This window comes from Dermochelys coriacea, chromosome 22, assembly GCF_009764565.3.
Source record: "Dermochelys coriacea isolate rDerCor1 chromosome 22, rDerCor1.pri.v4, whole genome shotgun sequence".
Classification (NCBI taxonomy): Eukaryota; Metazoa; Chordata; order Testudines; family Dermochelyidae; genus Dermochelys; species Dermochelys coriacea.
In genome coordinates, this window is record NC_050089.1 from 14761956 (window position 1) to 14777297 (window position 15342).

General features: G+C 46.8%; 1 protein-coding gene across 1 annotated transcript; it reads left to right on the plus strand.

The window, feature by feature from the left end:
- The first annotated feature begins 500 nt into the window (after positions 1-500).
- On the plus strand, positions 501-13124 carry ANKK1 (ankyrin repeat and kinase domain containing 1). Its single transcript, XM_038380414.1, is given in 9 exon segments — positions 501-506; positions 3016-3077; positions 3860-3965; positions 3967-4085; positions 9221-9503; positions 9998-10149; positions 11134-11183; positions 11750-12613; positions 12616-13124. Coding segments are annotated over 9 exon segments (2151 nt in total).
- The last annotated feature ends 2218 nt before the right edge of the window (positions 13125-15342 follow it).

Genomic DNA, 15342 nt, shown 5'->3' on the forward strand with positions numbered 1-15342 from the left:
GGTATTTTATATATTCAGCATCTTATACGCCAGTCTTTAGAATATCAAAGTAGATTACATTTTTTAAATCTCCTATATTGTTTTCGATAAACTGCTCCCACTTGACAGCTGTCTTATTCATTCTCCAAGCAGAGATTCTTCCTACCTGTAACTCCTAATCAGAATTGGCTTGACCAAAAATGCCAACCTTGGTCCGTGCTCTGAAGCCAAAATCCTCAGGCTTTAGCATTCAGAGTTTTGATTTAAAATGCTGCGGCCTGATTTTTGTTTTTTGCCTTTTGTCAAATGTGCTAATTCAGCATGAAACACCTTTTAGCTTCATCCACCTGAGTTTGCAAACAGGTGCTGAAAGGCAAATACTCACTCTGTTTGCCTTCCAGCACTGTTTAACCTGCTCGTCGCTGTCTGGGAAGACACGCTTGGGAATGGCAATGTCCAGGGATGCGAAGGAAAAAAAGAGAACATATGTTCATAAGAACAATGGCCCTTTACACCACACCATGAAGGTGAGGAAGTATCTAGTTTTGATCTGAAGAGGATGGGTCAGATAAACCAGGAGACTCTACTTTCTTTGTACTGCTACAGCAATACAACGCATCTTTAAACCTCGTGTAATTCACCATTTCACCCAGAGTTACAGCTGCTTTGTGTCAGGGGAGTGAGGCAAGCCAGCCAGAGTGCATTGGTGAATACAGCCCTGTCATAAATATAAAGGGAAGGGTAAACATCTTTAAATCCCTCCTGGCCAGAGGAAAAAAAACTCTTTCACCTTTAAAGGGTTAAGAAGCGAAGACAACCTCGCTGGCACCTGACCAAAATGACCAATGAGGAGACGAGATACTTTCAAAGCTGAAAGTGGGGGGCGGGGGGGGGAGAAATAAAGGGTTCTCTCTGTCTGTGTGTTGCTTTTGCCGGGACCAGAGCAGGAATGCAGGTCAGAACTCCTGTAAAGGGCTAATAAGCAATCTAGTTAGAGATGTGTTAGATTCTGTTTTGTTTAAATGGCTGATAAAATAAGTTGTGCTGAATGGAATGTATATTCCTGTTTTTGTGTCTTTTTGTAACTTAAGGTTTTGCCTAAAGGGATTCTCTATGTTTTGAATCTGATTACCCTGTGGGGTATTTAGCATCCTGATTTTACAGAGGTGATTCTTTTACTTTTTCTTCAATTAAAATTCTTCTTTTAAGAACCTGACTGCTTTTTCATTGTTCTTAAGATCCAAGGGTTTGGGTCTGTGTTCACCTATGCAAATTGGTGAGGATTTTTATCAAGCCTTCCCCAGGAAAGGGGGTGTAGGGTTTGGGAGGATTTTTGGGGGAAAGACATTTCCATGCAGGCTCTTTCCCGGATATATATTTGTTAGACGCTTGGTGGTGGCAGCAATAAAGACCGGGGCAAAAGGTAAAATAGTTTGTACCTTGGGGAAGTTTTAACCTAAGCTGATAAAAATAAGCTTAGGGGGTTTTTCATGCAGGTCCCCACATCTGTACCCTAGAATTCAAAGTGGGGCAGGAACCTTGACAAACCCTAATGCAGAACTTGTCATTCATGAGGAGTTATCTGGAGAGTTTTAATCAATATTGAGTCTTAAAGGAATAATTATCTTTTTTAGATACATGTTGTTGCTGTGGCACTAGTACTAAGATCATGGTTGTACTTAGAACATCTGTTTAGTCTTGTAATCTAGGACTTTCCTGGTTGAAAGCATTTGGACCAGGCAGTGAGCCTCTTAAAGACTGTGTTTTATGGTATGTCTACACCACAGCTAAACGCCCATGGCTGGCCAGTGTCAGCTGACTCTGGCTATAAAGTTGCGGTGTTAATGTTCAGTCTCTGCCTGTAGTCTCTAAGGCAGCGGTACTCCACACAATCAATCTGGCTATAGGGAAACCCTATTTATAGTAAAAAGAAAAGGAGTACTTGTGGCACCTTAGAGACTAACAAATTTATTAGAGCATAAGCTTTCGTGAGCTACAGCTCACTTCATCGGATGTAGCTCATGAAAGCTTATGCTCTAATAAATTTGTTAGTCTCTAAGGTGCCACAAGTACTCCTTTTCTTTTTGCGAATACAGACTAACACGGCTGCTACTCTGAAACCTATTTATAGTGAAAGAATGACAACCCCAGATTTCAGTTCTGAGTCTAATGAAACCTGACCTTCCAAAGCCTATTGAAGTCAAGGGGAATCTTTCTCAGGAGGAAGCGAGTCAACTGGGTGAAAGATTCAGCTTGGGGAAGCTCTGATGGGGATCCAGCCGGATGGAGAGCTTCCAAGGAAACCCAGCAACAGTCTGTGGCATGCCATGAAACCACATTTGTTCTTCTGAGAAGCAGAAAACATGTGCAGTCCCATTGTGCAAGAGGCAAGGATTCCATTGCCGGGGCGTTGGCCTCAGAAATGTAAACTCATCTGGGAACCTCAACCAGAATCAGGAGACAAAGACGGAGAAGCCGCCTGCTTCTGCCAGGTAGCAGTGAAAGTCATGTATCATGCAACACACACCTGTCTGCTTTGGCAGATACGTGTCTATCCAGGCATCTGAAATATAGTCTCAGCAATCCAGATGCATTTGTGATGGATGGGATATGTGAGAGCATGCTGCAAAGATCTACTCCCAATTTAAGGCAGCAGGCTCTCTCCAGGAGAAGATGGAACAAAAAGCCCTTCACCCAATTTATAAATGGCTGATTACAAATGATAGGCTTGATCCTCATTGATACTGGGGTCTATGTCCTCTTTAAGGCCCCTGTATGCTGCCATAGCTTAGTGCCAGTGAAAATCAGGCCCTATGTGATTATAAATGGGCATTACTTCATTCTCCATTGAAAGGCAGCCATGTTTGAAGCATAGTAGCTGCTTAGAAGCACAAGACAGCATAGTTTATGCAGGAAGAGATGCAGCAGGGCACCCTAGCCTATTGAAACAATATTTAGATTGGCAAAATGTAGATAATTTGTTCGGAACACCAGAGTTCACACAGTTTCTGGTTAACCCCCCCCACCCCCGAACAGTTCTTGGGAGTCTTCTCTCATCTCCTCAAATGCCCCTTGCTTCTCAGGCACTTGAATATCAGGTAAATCCCTTAGGTAACAGCCCTTTCTTTTCTCTCTCTCTGTACTTCTTTTAACACTTTCTCAGGTTCATGCTCCAGCGTTCCCCGTGGGCTCGCGCTGAACCATTCTCATTTGTCTTCTCCTATGTCACCTGGAATATTTTTCATATTCCCTTACTTACAGCCCCTACCCCCGTGTCAGGTGGAACACTGCAAATCTGCAGCACTGGAACCTTCTGGATTTAAATAAACCCCCCTTTACCTTTGACCTGCAAACCACCTGGTGAGGAGTTGAGAGTCCCGGGACGACTCTCTTAGCTGCAAATCCAAGATCCTGTTCAACCCAGCATACGCCTATGTTTATCGACAGTGCAGTTTTGGTGCAAAAGGGTTATCTGCATGGTTCCTCTTTGCACTACAGTTTCCATTGTATCTATCCATATGCACTCCAAAACCAGAGGGATTGGAAACCTTATAAAAACCTAAAGACAGAGGCCCAGATCCCCAAAAGTATTTAGGCTTTCATTGGAATCAATGGATGTTTGGAGTATAACTCTCTTTGAGGATGTGGGCCAGGGGTACTCCTGGCCTCAATGCCATAGCATTTGAGCACTGCCCAGGGTTTGTTGTGATCTGCTAGGATTTGTTAACATGATTCCTTGGCAGACAATTAAAAGTCACATTTAGGATCCAGCTCTTGCCAGTGTATAACGCGGCTCACAAATCTCACATATCTCCCCACCCTCCTCCTCATGCAAATGAGTAGCAGGAAGCATTCTCCTTGGGTTCCTCTGTGATACCAGACGAGCAAGAGGCAGCCGTCAGGGCTGCTTTCTTCCTCGTGGCTTCGAAATTGACTGGTGCTTGGGCAGCTTAACTGTTTTTAATAAGGAGGATTTTGAAGGGGTAGTTGGTCAGGGTGGCGAGTGGAGGCTTTGGGCAGGGGTACTAAGTGAAGCACAAGTGGTGAAGGATGATCTATGCTGTGAAATGCTCCCCGTGTCTGCTACTGGATTCCAGCTCAGACAGGTAACTCCCCGGTCCCTCAGAACTCAGTCTGAGGTGTCAATCAACCTGTCATACGGCCCCAGCTGCCTTGAGTCGGTAACAAAGCTCTAAGGAAAAGGGCTCTCAGAGCTTCTCCACCTGCCCCTTGTGGAGCGGAATCATTTCCTTGGCAGCAGAAAGGATTAGGAAACTTAACTGTTAGATGAAATCCTATCTGCTTTCTCTCCTTTGTGTGCATATGTGCGTGCACAAAATGAACATAGCTCTGTATTTAATACAAAGAAAACTGGCCCAAACATTGAAACCTGGAAGCCAAAATCTATGTAGGTGCCTCCATAACAGCCTCTGGCCATGCCCCAAGTGATTTCCCCATGTGCAGGGCACCTGCCACTCCTCCTGACATCAGTGGGCTTTGTGGGAGCTGAGAACTTTTTCAGATATTGGGCTGCTTTTGTTTAAATATCCAATTATGGATTTAGATGCCTAACATTAAGTCCCTGGGTTTGCAGATTTTTAGCCAGTGCTTAAAGAAGGTTAAAGGTGGATGGAACAAAGAACAAGGGCAGCACGGACAAGTATAAATTCCAGGTGTCTTTGCTAGGCCCAGAGAGCTCCTAGTTACAATGCTCTGTGCTCATGTACTAGCCCTGCCTTCCACACTCCCGGTGTTCCTTGCTGTGCACATCTGCCTCCCCAGTAACTCCTTGTCGAGACTCACACTTGCAGAGACTTTAATTCAGCTCCCTGCATGGACCCATGGAGGAGGAACCATGTCATTAACCCTCAGCATTGGGATAGACCCAGAGCAAAGACAGGTAATTTCAAGCCAGTGCTGAGAGTGTGTCTGTAACTCGTGGAGTCCTGATGAAAAAGTACCAAAGTTGCTGACCCTCACCAGTTATAAGCTCTATGGTGGTAGGACTCTGTGAGGTTAAATCTCTCTCGCACATGCGTATATATTATACAAACCTCCCTTTTTCTATGTTGCTAATAACGTCTCAGATCATTTAATCTGAACGTTAGCTGTCTCTCTTTGAGTTTGCATTGCTTAAGCTCTTTGTTTATTTGTATTTCACTTCACTTGGGAAATGAAGTCAGAAGAATCCATTTTACTTTTGTTTAGAGGCATTCCCAGTGACTTTTATTTAATGGTTTTCATAAACTAGCACAGCTCTGTAGATAAACCACAGAGGAGTCCTTACATGCAAACAAAAAGATAGTTACATTTTGAGGAGCAGGGGAGAAGTAATAAAGAAAAATCATTACAGTGTTTCCACTGAGACTAGGGTTTAAAAAATACTTGAATACCTAAGTTTGGATTAACTACCTATAAATGTGCCCCTTTAGTATACACTGCACAGATCTCTCTGGGATTTAAGTTACTTTGTTTTTGAGCTAAGCCACCTTTGCACCCTCCATATTCTAGGGTTATGCAAGAGGGTCTTCCTAGCCCTCAGTTTAACTCAGAGCAATCTTGGGGCTGCTCTAGTTTATGCTCTACTTCCATGGCCCCTGGGATACAGAGACTAGCCACAGTGTCTCTGGCCATGCCCCAGATCTGCCCCCAACTGCAGGGGCTGAAAGTAGGACTGCTATAGTGCTTTTATGCAGTTTCTATATCAGCTGGGTATTGTCAGAGGGCAGATTGCATCTATTTTCAGGCTCCTTTAAGCTGCCAGAGAGTCAGAAAAAGACCTTTGTGTAAGTAAGATAGAGGCCCTCTTCTGCTTGCACATTCCCTCTGTTTGAAGTGTTATAGAGGAATAAGTCATGTTCACATAACACAAGAACCAGGGGTCACCCAATGAAATTAATCAGCAGCAGGTTTAAAACAAACACAAAGCAGTACTTCTTCCCACAACGCACAGTCAGCCTGTGGAACTTGTTGTTAGGGGATTTTGTGAAGGACAAAAGTATAACTGGGTTCCAAAAAGAACAAGATAAGTTCCTGGAGGCTAGGTCCATCAATGGCTACTAGCCAAGATGGTCAGGGATGCAACCCTATGCTCTGGGTGTCCTGCACTTAGGACGGAAGAATCCCATGTACCGCTACAGACTAGGGACCGAATGGCTAGGTAGCAGTTCTGCAGAAAAGGACCTAGAGGTTACAGTGGACGAGAAGCTGGATACGAGTCAACAGTGTGCCGTTGTTGCCAAGAAGGCCAATGGCATTTTGGGATGTATAAGTAGGGGCACTGCGAGCAGATCAAGGAACATGATCGTTCCCCTCTATTCGACATTGGTGAGGCCTCATCTGGAGTACTGTGTCCAGTTTTGGGCCCCACACTACAAGAAGGATGTGGAAAAATTGGAAAACATCCAGCGGAGGGCAACAAAAATGATTAGGGGACTGGAACACATGACTTATGAGGAGAGGCTGAGGGAACTGGGATTGTTTAGTCTGCAGAAGAGAAGAATGAGGGGGATTTGATAGCTGCTTCAACTACCTGAAAGGGGGTTCCAAAGCGGATGGATCTAGACTGTTCTCAGTGGTAGCAGATGACAGAACAAGGAGTCATGGTCTCAAGTTGCAGTGGGGGAGGTTTAGGTTGGATATTAGGAAAACCTTTTTCACTAGGAGGGTGGAGAAGCTCTGGAATGCGTTACCTAGGGAGGTGGGGGAATCTCCATCCTTAGAGGTTTTTAAGGTCAGGCTTGACAAAGCCCTGGCTGGGATGATTTAGTTGGGGTTGGTCCTGCTTTGAGCAGGGGGTTGGACTAGATACCTCCTGAGGTCCCTTCCAACCCTGATATTCTATGATTCTAAACCTCTGGCTGCTAGAAGCTGGGAATGGATGACAGGGGATGGATCACTCGATAATTACCCTATTCTGTTCATTCCCTCTCACACAGCTGGCATCGGCCACTGTCGGAAGACAGGACACGGGGCTAGATGGACCATTGTATTCCATACAGGCCCCAAGATGAGGAAGAGAAAAGGTTCCAAACCATTCAAAGAATTAGCTAGAAGAAACCACAGGGGCACAACTCTGTTGTAAAGAGGCAGAATAGCAGGTTTCAAGAGAGCCTTTAAAAGTCACCTGAGCACCTGGCCAGGAGCCATGAGGCTGCGATTGCTGACAGATCAGTAATGAATGGAGGCATTTGGTAGTGACTCCTATCTGCTCACGCTCTGTCTCAGCATGACCTCTCTGCACCAGTCACTCAAACTGGAGATGTCATTTATCAGTGAGCTTGCTAACTTCAGCGAGACTCACCCGTCAGGAGGGAAGGGGGGCTGAGGTAGGGGGAAGATGGGAGACATGGCCACATGTGGGTGGCAACAAATAGAACAGGCGCCAGCCTCCCTGTGCACTGACCTGGAGAGTAGAACAGGCAGTGCCTGAGGACTGACTGCCAGCCTGTTCTACGCGCTCAGGAGACTCTGGAGTCCGGAGCGCCGATTGGGGTGGGGAGTGCTATGGGGACATGAAACAGGAAAGAGCCTCAGATTTGGATTGGAGGCCTTTCCTGAGGAGGGGCTTGGTGCTGTGGAGGGGAGAAGCTTGAGAACCCTGCACTGGGATCATTTTAGGGTGGTGGTGGTTGTTTGTTATTACCATAGCCTCTAGGACCCAGGCACAGACCAGGATCCTGCTGTGCAAACACAGAACAAAAAGATGGTCCCTGCCCCAAAGAGTTGACAATCTAAGTATGAAACAAGAGACAACAGAGGGCTACAGACAGAGCGGGGCATGCAGCTCAGTTTCTCTCTGCTCCCCCGGCTTGTCTAGCCACTGCCAGTGCCTCCTCTCTGTTCTGTCTCATAGTGTTACTGGGCGGGGCACAAAACCCACCTCCTTTGCATCAGTACAACCTTGCTGTTACGGACTGGCCAGTTGATTTCAAATCCCATCCCAAACCACAGCTTAGTCTGTCCATCTCTCTCTCTCTCTCTCTCTGTCATTCAGGCCTAGACTGAGCCATTGCTCCTAGCCCTGAATACGGGTAGTGCATAGCTGCACTGCCCTGGGAGGAGCCCAAGGAAGGAACTGTGACTCAGTGAGGTAAAATTCATTCTCTGCTTCTCCTTTGCTCATGGGGGAAAGGAATCTGCAGCATCCTTCGCTTCAGGGCGCAGCTTATTCCCGGGCTGCCTGAGATAGGAGGCTCCTGGGATGGGGGCAGAACCCAGGTTCAAAATACCTTTTGCTCTCTCCGCACCCACCTGCTCTTGCGCTAACACTGGACAACCAAGCTGAGATGCAGGGAAGCCACAAAAGGGGATCTCGGCTGTGGCTTATTTCCGCTGATTTCATTTCAGCTGTGGCATGATCTGGCCTGCAATACCCGTGACTGGAAGACTTCTCTCTGGATAGTGTCTGGAGTACACTGAGGGCCAGACTTCCAATAGTTCTAAAATGCCCGTGCCAGCTCTCATCTGCATTTGTATATACCTGTCTGCATGCCACACCAGGACTTTGGAGTTTGGGCGCTATTGTAAACCTGGCCTGAAACATGAAAGACATTGCACTGAACACAGCTGAGTTTAATTGTGTTGTTTATACTAGCAAATCCTTTGTCTAGATTTCTCTTTTTGCTTTGTGTTGGGTCTGAGAGTACTAGTGCCCCTATGCAATTCATTCCCAACCTGCCTCTGTAACTGAATTCTTGACATGAACTACTCTGCTGCCTTGAACATGCTGGGAACACCCAGACTGGTCAAATGGGTTGGGAGGTGCCTAGACTTGAGTGACACAGTGGGTGTGATTTATGAATTTAATCAAGGCATAGCAGCAGCAACACCCAGAGGCTTTGTGAGATAACTGATGGGAAGGTTGTGAACTGGTCTGAGAGCTGGGTCCCCGATATGGCATTATTCGAAGGCTGGGGGTGAATATGCTTTGACCTATTTCATTTAGAGACTTGGCATGTACAGTTGCCAGTTAGTTATGGAAACCCATGGCCTTTAAAGCAGAACTTGGCTTAGAACTTGGCCTGCAACAGAGCAACACATTTCCAGATGCCATCTGCAGGGTCATGCTAGCCTGGGAGACAGGCTGCTGCTTCGGAGTGTTGTCATTGATCCTGGAGGTGGATGGGTGTACAGGGCCAGTCTGCTCGGGAAGTTTGGGTGTGCTCTAGGCTGTAGCCCCATCATGCTGCCTGTGAATCCATGCTGATATCTCTCCATTCTATGTTCTCTGCAGAACCAGCATGAACTGCCTTGTCGAAGAGTCAGCCAAGATGGAGAAAATAAAATTGCAGCATATTGTCTCCATCTATGGGATTTGCCCACTGGGGATAGTGATGGGATACATGGCTCAGGGGACCTTGGAGACAGTGCTCCCCACCCACAAACTGTCCTGGCAGCTCAAGTTCCGCATTATCCATGAGATGGGGTTGGCTATGAATTTCCTGCATAACACGACACCCCCTTTACTTCACTTAGACTTAAAACCGGGGAATATCCTTCTAGATGGGAGTGTGCACATTAAGGTAAGGTATTAGGTCTATGGGCATTGGAATGGGTTCTCTCTGTTGCCAGTGCTATTTATTACTTGTTTTGCTTAGAGACTCCAAAGAACATCCGAAACGGACACATAACAAGGGACAGCCCCTGCCCTGGTTTGCTGACAGCTGAAACAGACAAAGTAAACAGAGGATGGACATAACGGATAGAATATACAGGTGGGACTGGGAACGGAGACAGAGAGATTAAACGACTTTCCCAGGATCAAATGTGGAGTCTGTGGCATAGCTGGGAATTGAATGCAGGTTAGTGCCAATCCAGGGTGAAATCCTGGCCCCCATCAAGCTCAATGGCAAATCTCTCCCTGATTCAACAGGCCTGGGAGTTCATTCCCCACATCTTTAATCACAAAACCTTCCCTCTGTCTGTAGCCATCTAGGGTGCAGCTGTTTAGAGCAAGCAAGGAGAGGGGTGTGTGCTGGGTGATTGAAAGGGAGGCTATAACTGGCCCTGATTTCAGATTTCAGACTTCAGGTTGTCCACTTGGATGGAGCAGTCGAGCTGGGTGCAGTATATTGAGAGGTCAGCCTTGAGGGGCACCCTGAGCTACATCCCACCCAAAATGTTTCTCCAGAGCACCAGGCCTCCAGGAACTGAATACGATGTGTATAGGTAAGGGCTGCGCACGGATGGGAGGCAGCAGCAGCTGGGGATCTGTTCAGGGGTCAGCCAGAGTTGCCATCTCACTCCTGCATGACGTGAGAGCGATTGTGCATTGCCTAATTTTGTTTACATTCTGGCTCTCTTCCTTGCATAATGTACTTGGTGGGGAACATGCCAGGAGCGACATGTGCTGCTTACCCCTCATCAAGGTGAGTTTATCTGTGGAGAGTCATCTGGCTCCGACCAGCTGTATTTCTGTACAGTTCTGACCCGGCACACCTTGTATGCTGTATTGCCTCCGGTTCCATCACACCCTGTTAGGTCAGCAAGAGCTATTGGAGGAGAGGAATAATATTAAACCACAATGCAGGCAGCATGTGATCTCTTGCTTAACAGGCATTGCTTAGAGTTATGCTGGTACTGAAACAATTGAGGTTCTGTTTGGGCTTTGCATTTGGGTATCAGCTGAGCTTTGGTCAGTATGGGGTGCCATACTGGAGAAAGGCTAATGACTTAAATTCCCCTTGTTCCTTACATCCCAAACTAGATATAGGGGGACCCTTTACCAACCCCTGAAATGCATCAGCTGTTTAACAGACACACTGCGGAACAAGAGGCGAAGAATCATCCCAGGGTCAAATGAATGCTGGGACTTTCGACAAACATAGGTTCCAGATGGGAACGGGGGCTCAGAGCCTGATTCTTGCAGCGGCTGTCATGTGGAGCAATCCATTACAGTGACAAACCTCAGTTGTGGCATTGGCACAGCCTGGGAGTGCTGGGCTGTGCGAGGTTTCTGTGATGTTTGAGAAATCCTCCCCTTTGGAGGCGTGGGGGCTGGTTCCCTTGTGATAAGATTCATCTGAATAGCCTCTTCCCTAATTTGTCCATTCCCGGGGAAGATGAGAGTATCCCACCAAGCAGTGAGATTAATTTTTATTTAAGAAAAGGATGCCACATGGATGGCTGCTGGTGATCTTTCATTGCCCACAGCTTCGGGATTATCATTTGGGAGGTTCTTATGCAGAAGAAGCCATACTCAGGTAACAATAAATCCACCCCCCCACTATTATGCATAAATTATGGCACAAAATCCTAGCGCGCTAAATGGGAAGAACATGAAACACACAAATGGTAAATTGCAAATAACAAACTGCCCATAATGTTCTTCTCCTATTATCTCTCCTTCCTGAAAACAAGAACCAAAGACAAGGATCCATCCTCTCCCAAGACACAAGTAGTAGTGGTGAGTAGGGCACCTTTGCTCATAAACCTTAGATAAGAATCAAGTGGGCAAAAGAACAGAACCGCTCTGTTTTGCACCTTTCCCCTATGATAGTCTCCATACAAAAAAGCAATCCATGTGCTTTCGGACTGGATGATTTTTAATTTCAGATTAAGGAAAAGTGCAAACCAAAAAAGAACGAATATAAAGTCCTTGTGAGAGAGATGCCAAGTGTTTCCTTTGCTCTTACCCATACAGCCCTGGCCCATAGCAGACTGGCAGGCAGGTGCATTTCCTTTGGTTTTAGACCCTGCAGATCCACATGCACGGGTTTTGTTTTGAGCTGTGGGCATCCAGAATTCCCCAGTGCTGTGCACACCATAGTTTGGGAGCCCTCAAGCTGTTATATCACTCAGTTGCTTTCTCTTTCTCACACTCCATTTCCTCTGCCCTTACAGACCGATTTCCCACATTCCCCCACTAGCGAGGTCGAGGGCCTGGAGAGCTTCATAATGTCCAAGGAAGTCTGCAGGGCCCAGGAAAATGGCCTCACCCTGCTTCACCTCATGGTGGTTCAAAGAAATGTGGAGAAGGTGAAGTTTCTGTTGAGTTGGGAGGCCAACGTGTACAGCCAGCTGGACTGTGGCTACACCCCACTCATCGTGGCTGTCCAGAAGACGTCACCAGAGATCTGCTCAGCTCTAATAGAGCACAGCGCGGATGTCAGTGTGGCTGACAAAGACGGCCGGTCCCCTTTTCACTTCACGGCTCAGAACGGGGATGACAGGATTGCACTCCTCTTGCTGGACTACCAGGCGCGGGCAGACTCCCAAGAATGTGAAGGCTGGACTCCACTCCACTTGGCATCTCAGAACAACTTCGAGAATGTGGCCCGGGTGCTGCTTTCCCGCCAGGCTGACCCCAACTGCCAGGAGAACGATGGGAGAACTGCCCTCCATGTGGCAGCTTGCTTCGGGCACATCAGTCTTGTGAAACTCCTGGCCAGCCAAGGAGCTGAGCTGGAGAGGAAGCAGAAGAACCACCGGACCCCACTGCACTTTGCCATGGAGAGGGGTAAGTTCAGGGTGGTCCAATACCTGCTGAAGAGTGGGGCATCTGTCAATTGCCTGGGTGAGAATCACTACAGTGCCTTGCACATGGCCGCAGTGAAGGAGAAATACCTGATATGCGAGAAATTGATCAAATACAGTGCCAATATGGACTTGAGGACGGACAAAGGGTGGACCCCCTACACCTGGCTTGTTTTAAGAGCCACATCAAAATCGTCTGCCTGCTAAGAGACAACCACGCTAAACTGAATGTCAAAGGAGGCATGGATTGGACACCTCTTCACGTGGCCACCTGCTACAGCAAAGAGTCTGTGGTCTGTGAGCTCCTGAGAAGTAGGGTGGACCCCAAAATCATTGAGAAATCAGAGTTGACCCCTCTCCAACTCGCGGTCCAGTGGGGTGCCTTCCTGAGCACCATCAACCTTCTGGAGCACAAAGCAGACATCAATGTTAAGAACAAGGTGGGCTGGATTCCCCTGCACCTCGCTGTCCTCAGTGGCAACATGGCTATCATAAAGTCCTTAATCACAGCTAGTGCTGGGCTGTATGTGGAGGACATGACTGGTTGCACGCCCCTCCAGCTGGCCATTAGGAATCAAAAGCAAAGCATTGCTACCTTGCTGAAAGGCAAGGACTTGCTAATGAATAACATGGGGAGCAGGGTGACATGGAGTGGTGAAAAAACTTAAAACTGTGAGCTCCAATTCACCCCTGACATGGTCAACAGGTGGGATGGATTTGTAGAGTCACCAACTCTTGCAATTTTATGTTGAGTCTCGTAATATTAGATGTTATTTCTTCAATCACTAGCTCTTGGAGTCAGGCAATTGTAGGAAAATCTCAACTTTCATTTTTTTAAAAGTAAATACATTTCTAGTTCACATGTTTGCTGAGAAAAGCTGGAGGATGTGAATCCTAAAGTCTCCAGCACCTGAGGGCAAACACAAAGAACCCAACACTGGTTATTCTTGGGGTCTGACTCATGTTTTTGAAGGCTTGGGGGTAGGAGTGCTGGATTTGACCCCTGTGTATGTGCTTCCATGCTAGTAATTTCATCTGGGAGATGGAAGTGGATGCAAAAGCTACACATCTCTGTATGGACCTTGCTGGAGTTACATCTGGTGACAAACATTCCCATGTCTCCCAGACAGCTTCTTGTTTCCATTCCTCCCTTAAATGGGGAGCTTTTACAGGAATCAGAGTGGCGCACAGGGGCCCTTGCAGGAATGAGGCCCTGTGATTCCCACCCACTGCTGGAAATAGAACGGAGCATATGGTGCAGTTATGTGTCAGTTATTCCAACATCCCACTTTCATACCAGCAGCTGCCACTGCAAATGAAACAAAGAAACGAAACAGACTTAAGGGAAAAATAATGCCTGAAATGGACATACTGGGGTGAGGAAGGGGAAACCCTAAAAGAATTCCCCTCCCTTCTTCCCACCAAAAGGGTAAGGGGAGAGAGTGTTTCTCTAACCATTTCAAATTATGTCCTCAGATTTCTCCACACCTTGAGGCATTGAGCAGAGGACTTACCACCACGGAGCTGGTTCTAGGGATGGGTTAAGAGGTCAACATGAGTTCGACCCTCATCCCCTGTCCCTCCAGGCCACTGATATACTTGTTGACAACAGATTTGTTGAAATGCCCACAAATATCTGAGCCAGGATTGGAGTTTTACAGTATGTGGGTACAGATGCTCAGACTTTGAAAAGCAGCCTCTGATTTTGGGTGTCTGACTTGAGATGTCCTGTTTTTCACCAATGCTGAGTAGTGGATGAAGACAATGGGAGCTGGAGGTGCTCAGCACCTCTATAGAGAGGCACTGGATATCCAAACCTGGGAATGCAAAGCTCTGAATGAGAAGCCCCTGTTGAAAATTTGGGCCTGCGTGTGTTTGTGTGTGGGGTCAGAAAAGGTTCTGTGGTAAATTCCTCCCATTCCTCGGGTGTTTAGTCCTCTCCTTGCTGAAGAGATAACTGCAGGAGGCTGTCTGGCCCAAATGAGCCAGTGTTGTGCCTCCAAATGATCAGCACTGACTTATTGTTATGCAACAGAATGGTCAGCTTTCAGGAAATGGTGCAAGGTGTTTTCTCTGCTAGACTAGGATTCTTGATCAGCTGTCTGGGAGATCTCCTAGAGGGTGGTCACACAGGGTCAGTGGTCTCCTCTCTGCTTGCCCTTCAAGAGCTGGGAATGGTGAAGAGTATTTATCAGTTTGCAACTTGGAACAGGGCACAGCAATGGGACACAAATATATTTGTGAATACATAAATAAAAGTGGCCTTTTATTCCAGCCTCATGTTTGGCAGAGCAGGGACCAGTGTTTTGAGGAGTGTGGGACAAAATGGTCTTTCAGCTCATCTTTTGTTGATGGGGAGGGGAAAAAGTGGCTTCTCTTAGCCAGCTGGTTTCTCTGCCTTTTGCTAGATCCCTAATAATGGTGGAGGGCTGCAGTAACCAGTGTGCGGCCCCGACCTGGCAGTGCAGCACCCAAGAGGTTAATTCCTTACTACTTGTCTATTTTGTGCTCAGCAATGTGCAGGCACAAAATGAGGACAGAGCTTGAAGTCTAAGAGAGAGACATAGAAGAGCCAGGAAACAGAGGACTCGGTGTGTTTTTCTTTTTGAATTATATATGTGGATCTTGCAGGCCTCAGAGAAGAAATGTGATTTTAAGGGGGATGACCCGCTGGGGAACTGGGAGAGGAACAGTCCTCTATGCATCATCATCACAACTAAGTCATTGTATTCTTATGAATTATTAGAATATATTAGATATTAATTGCAATATATTGACAATATTTGATAGTGCCTTGTCCACACGCACTGTATTGCTAGAGAGAATTTCATTTTAGCCCAAGCATTAGCGGGATTTAATTCTCGTTAAGTATTTGCTTGTAAGGTG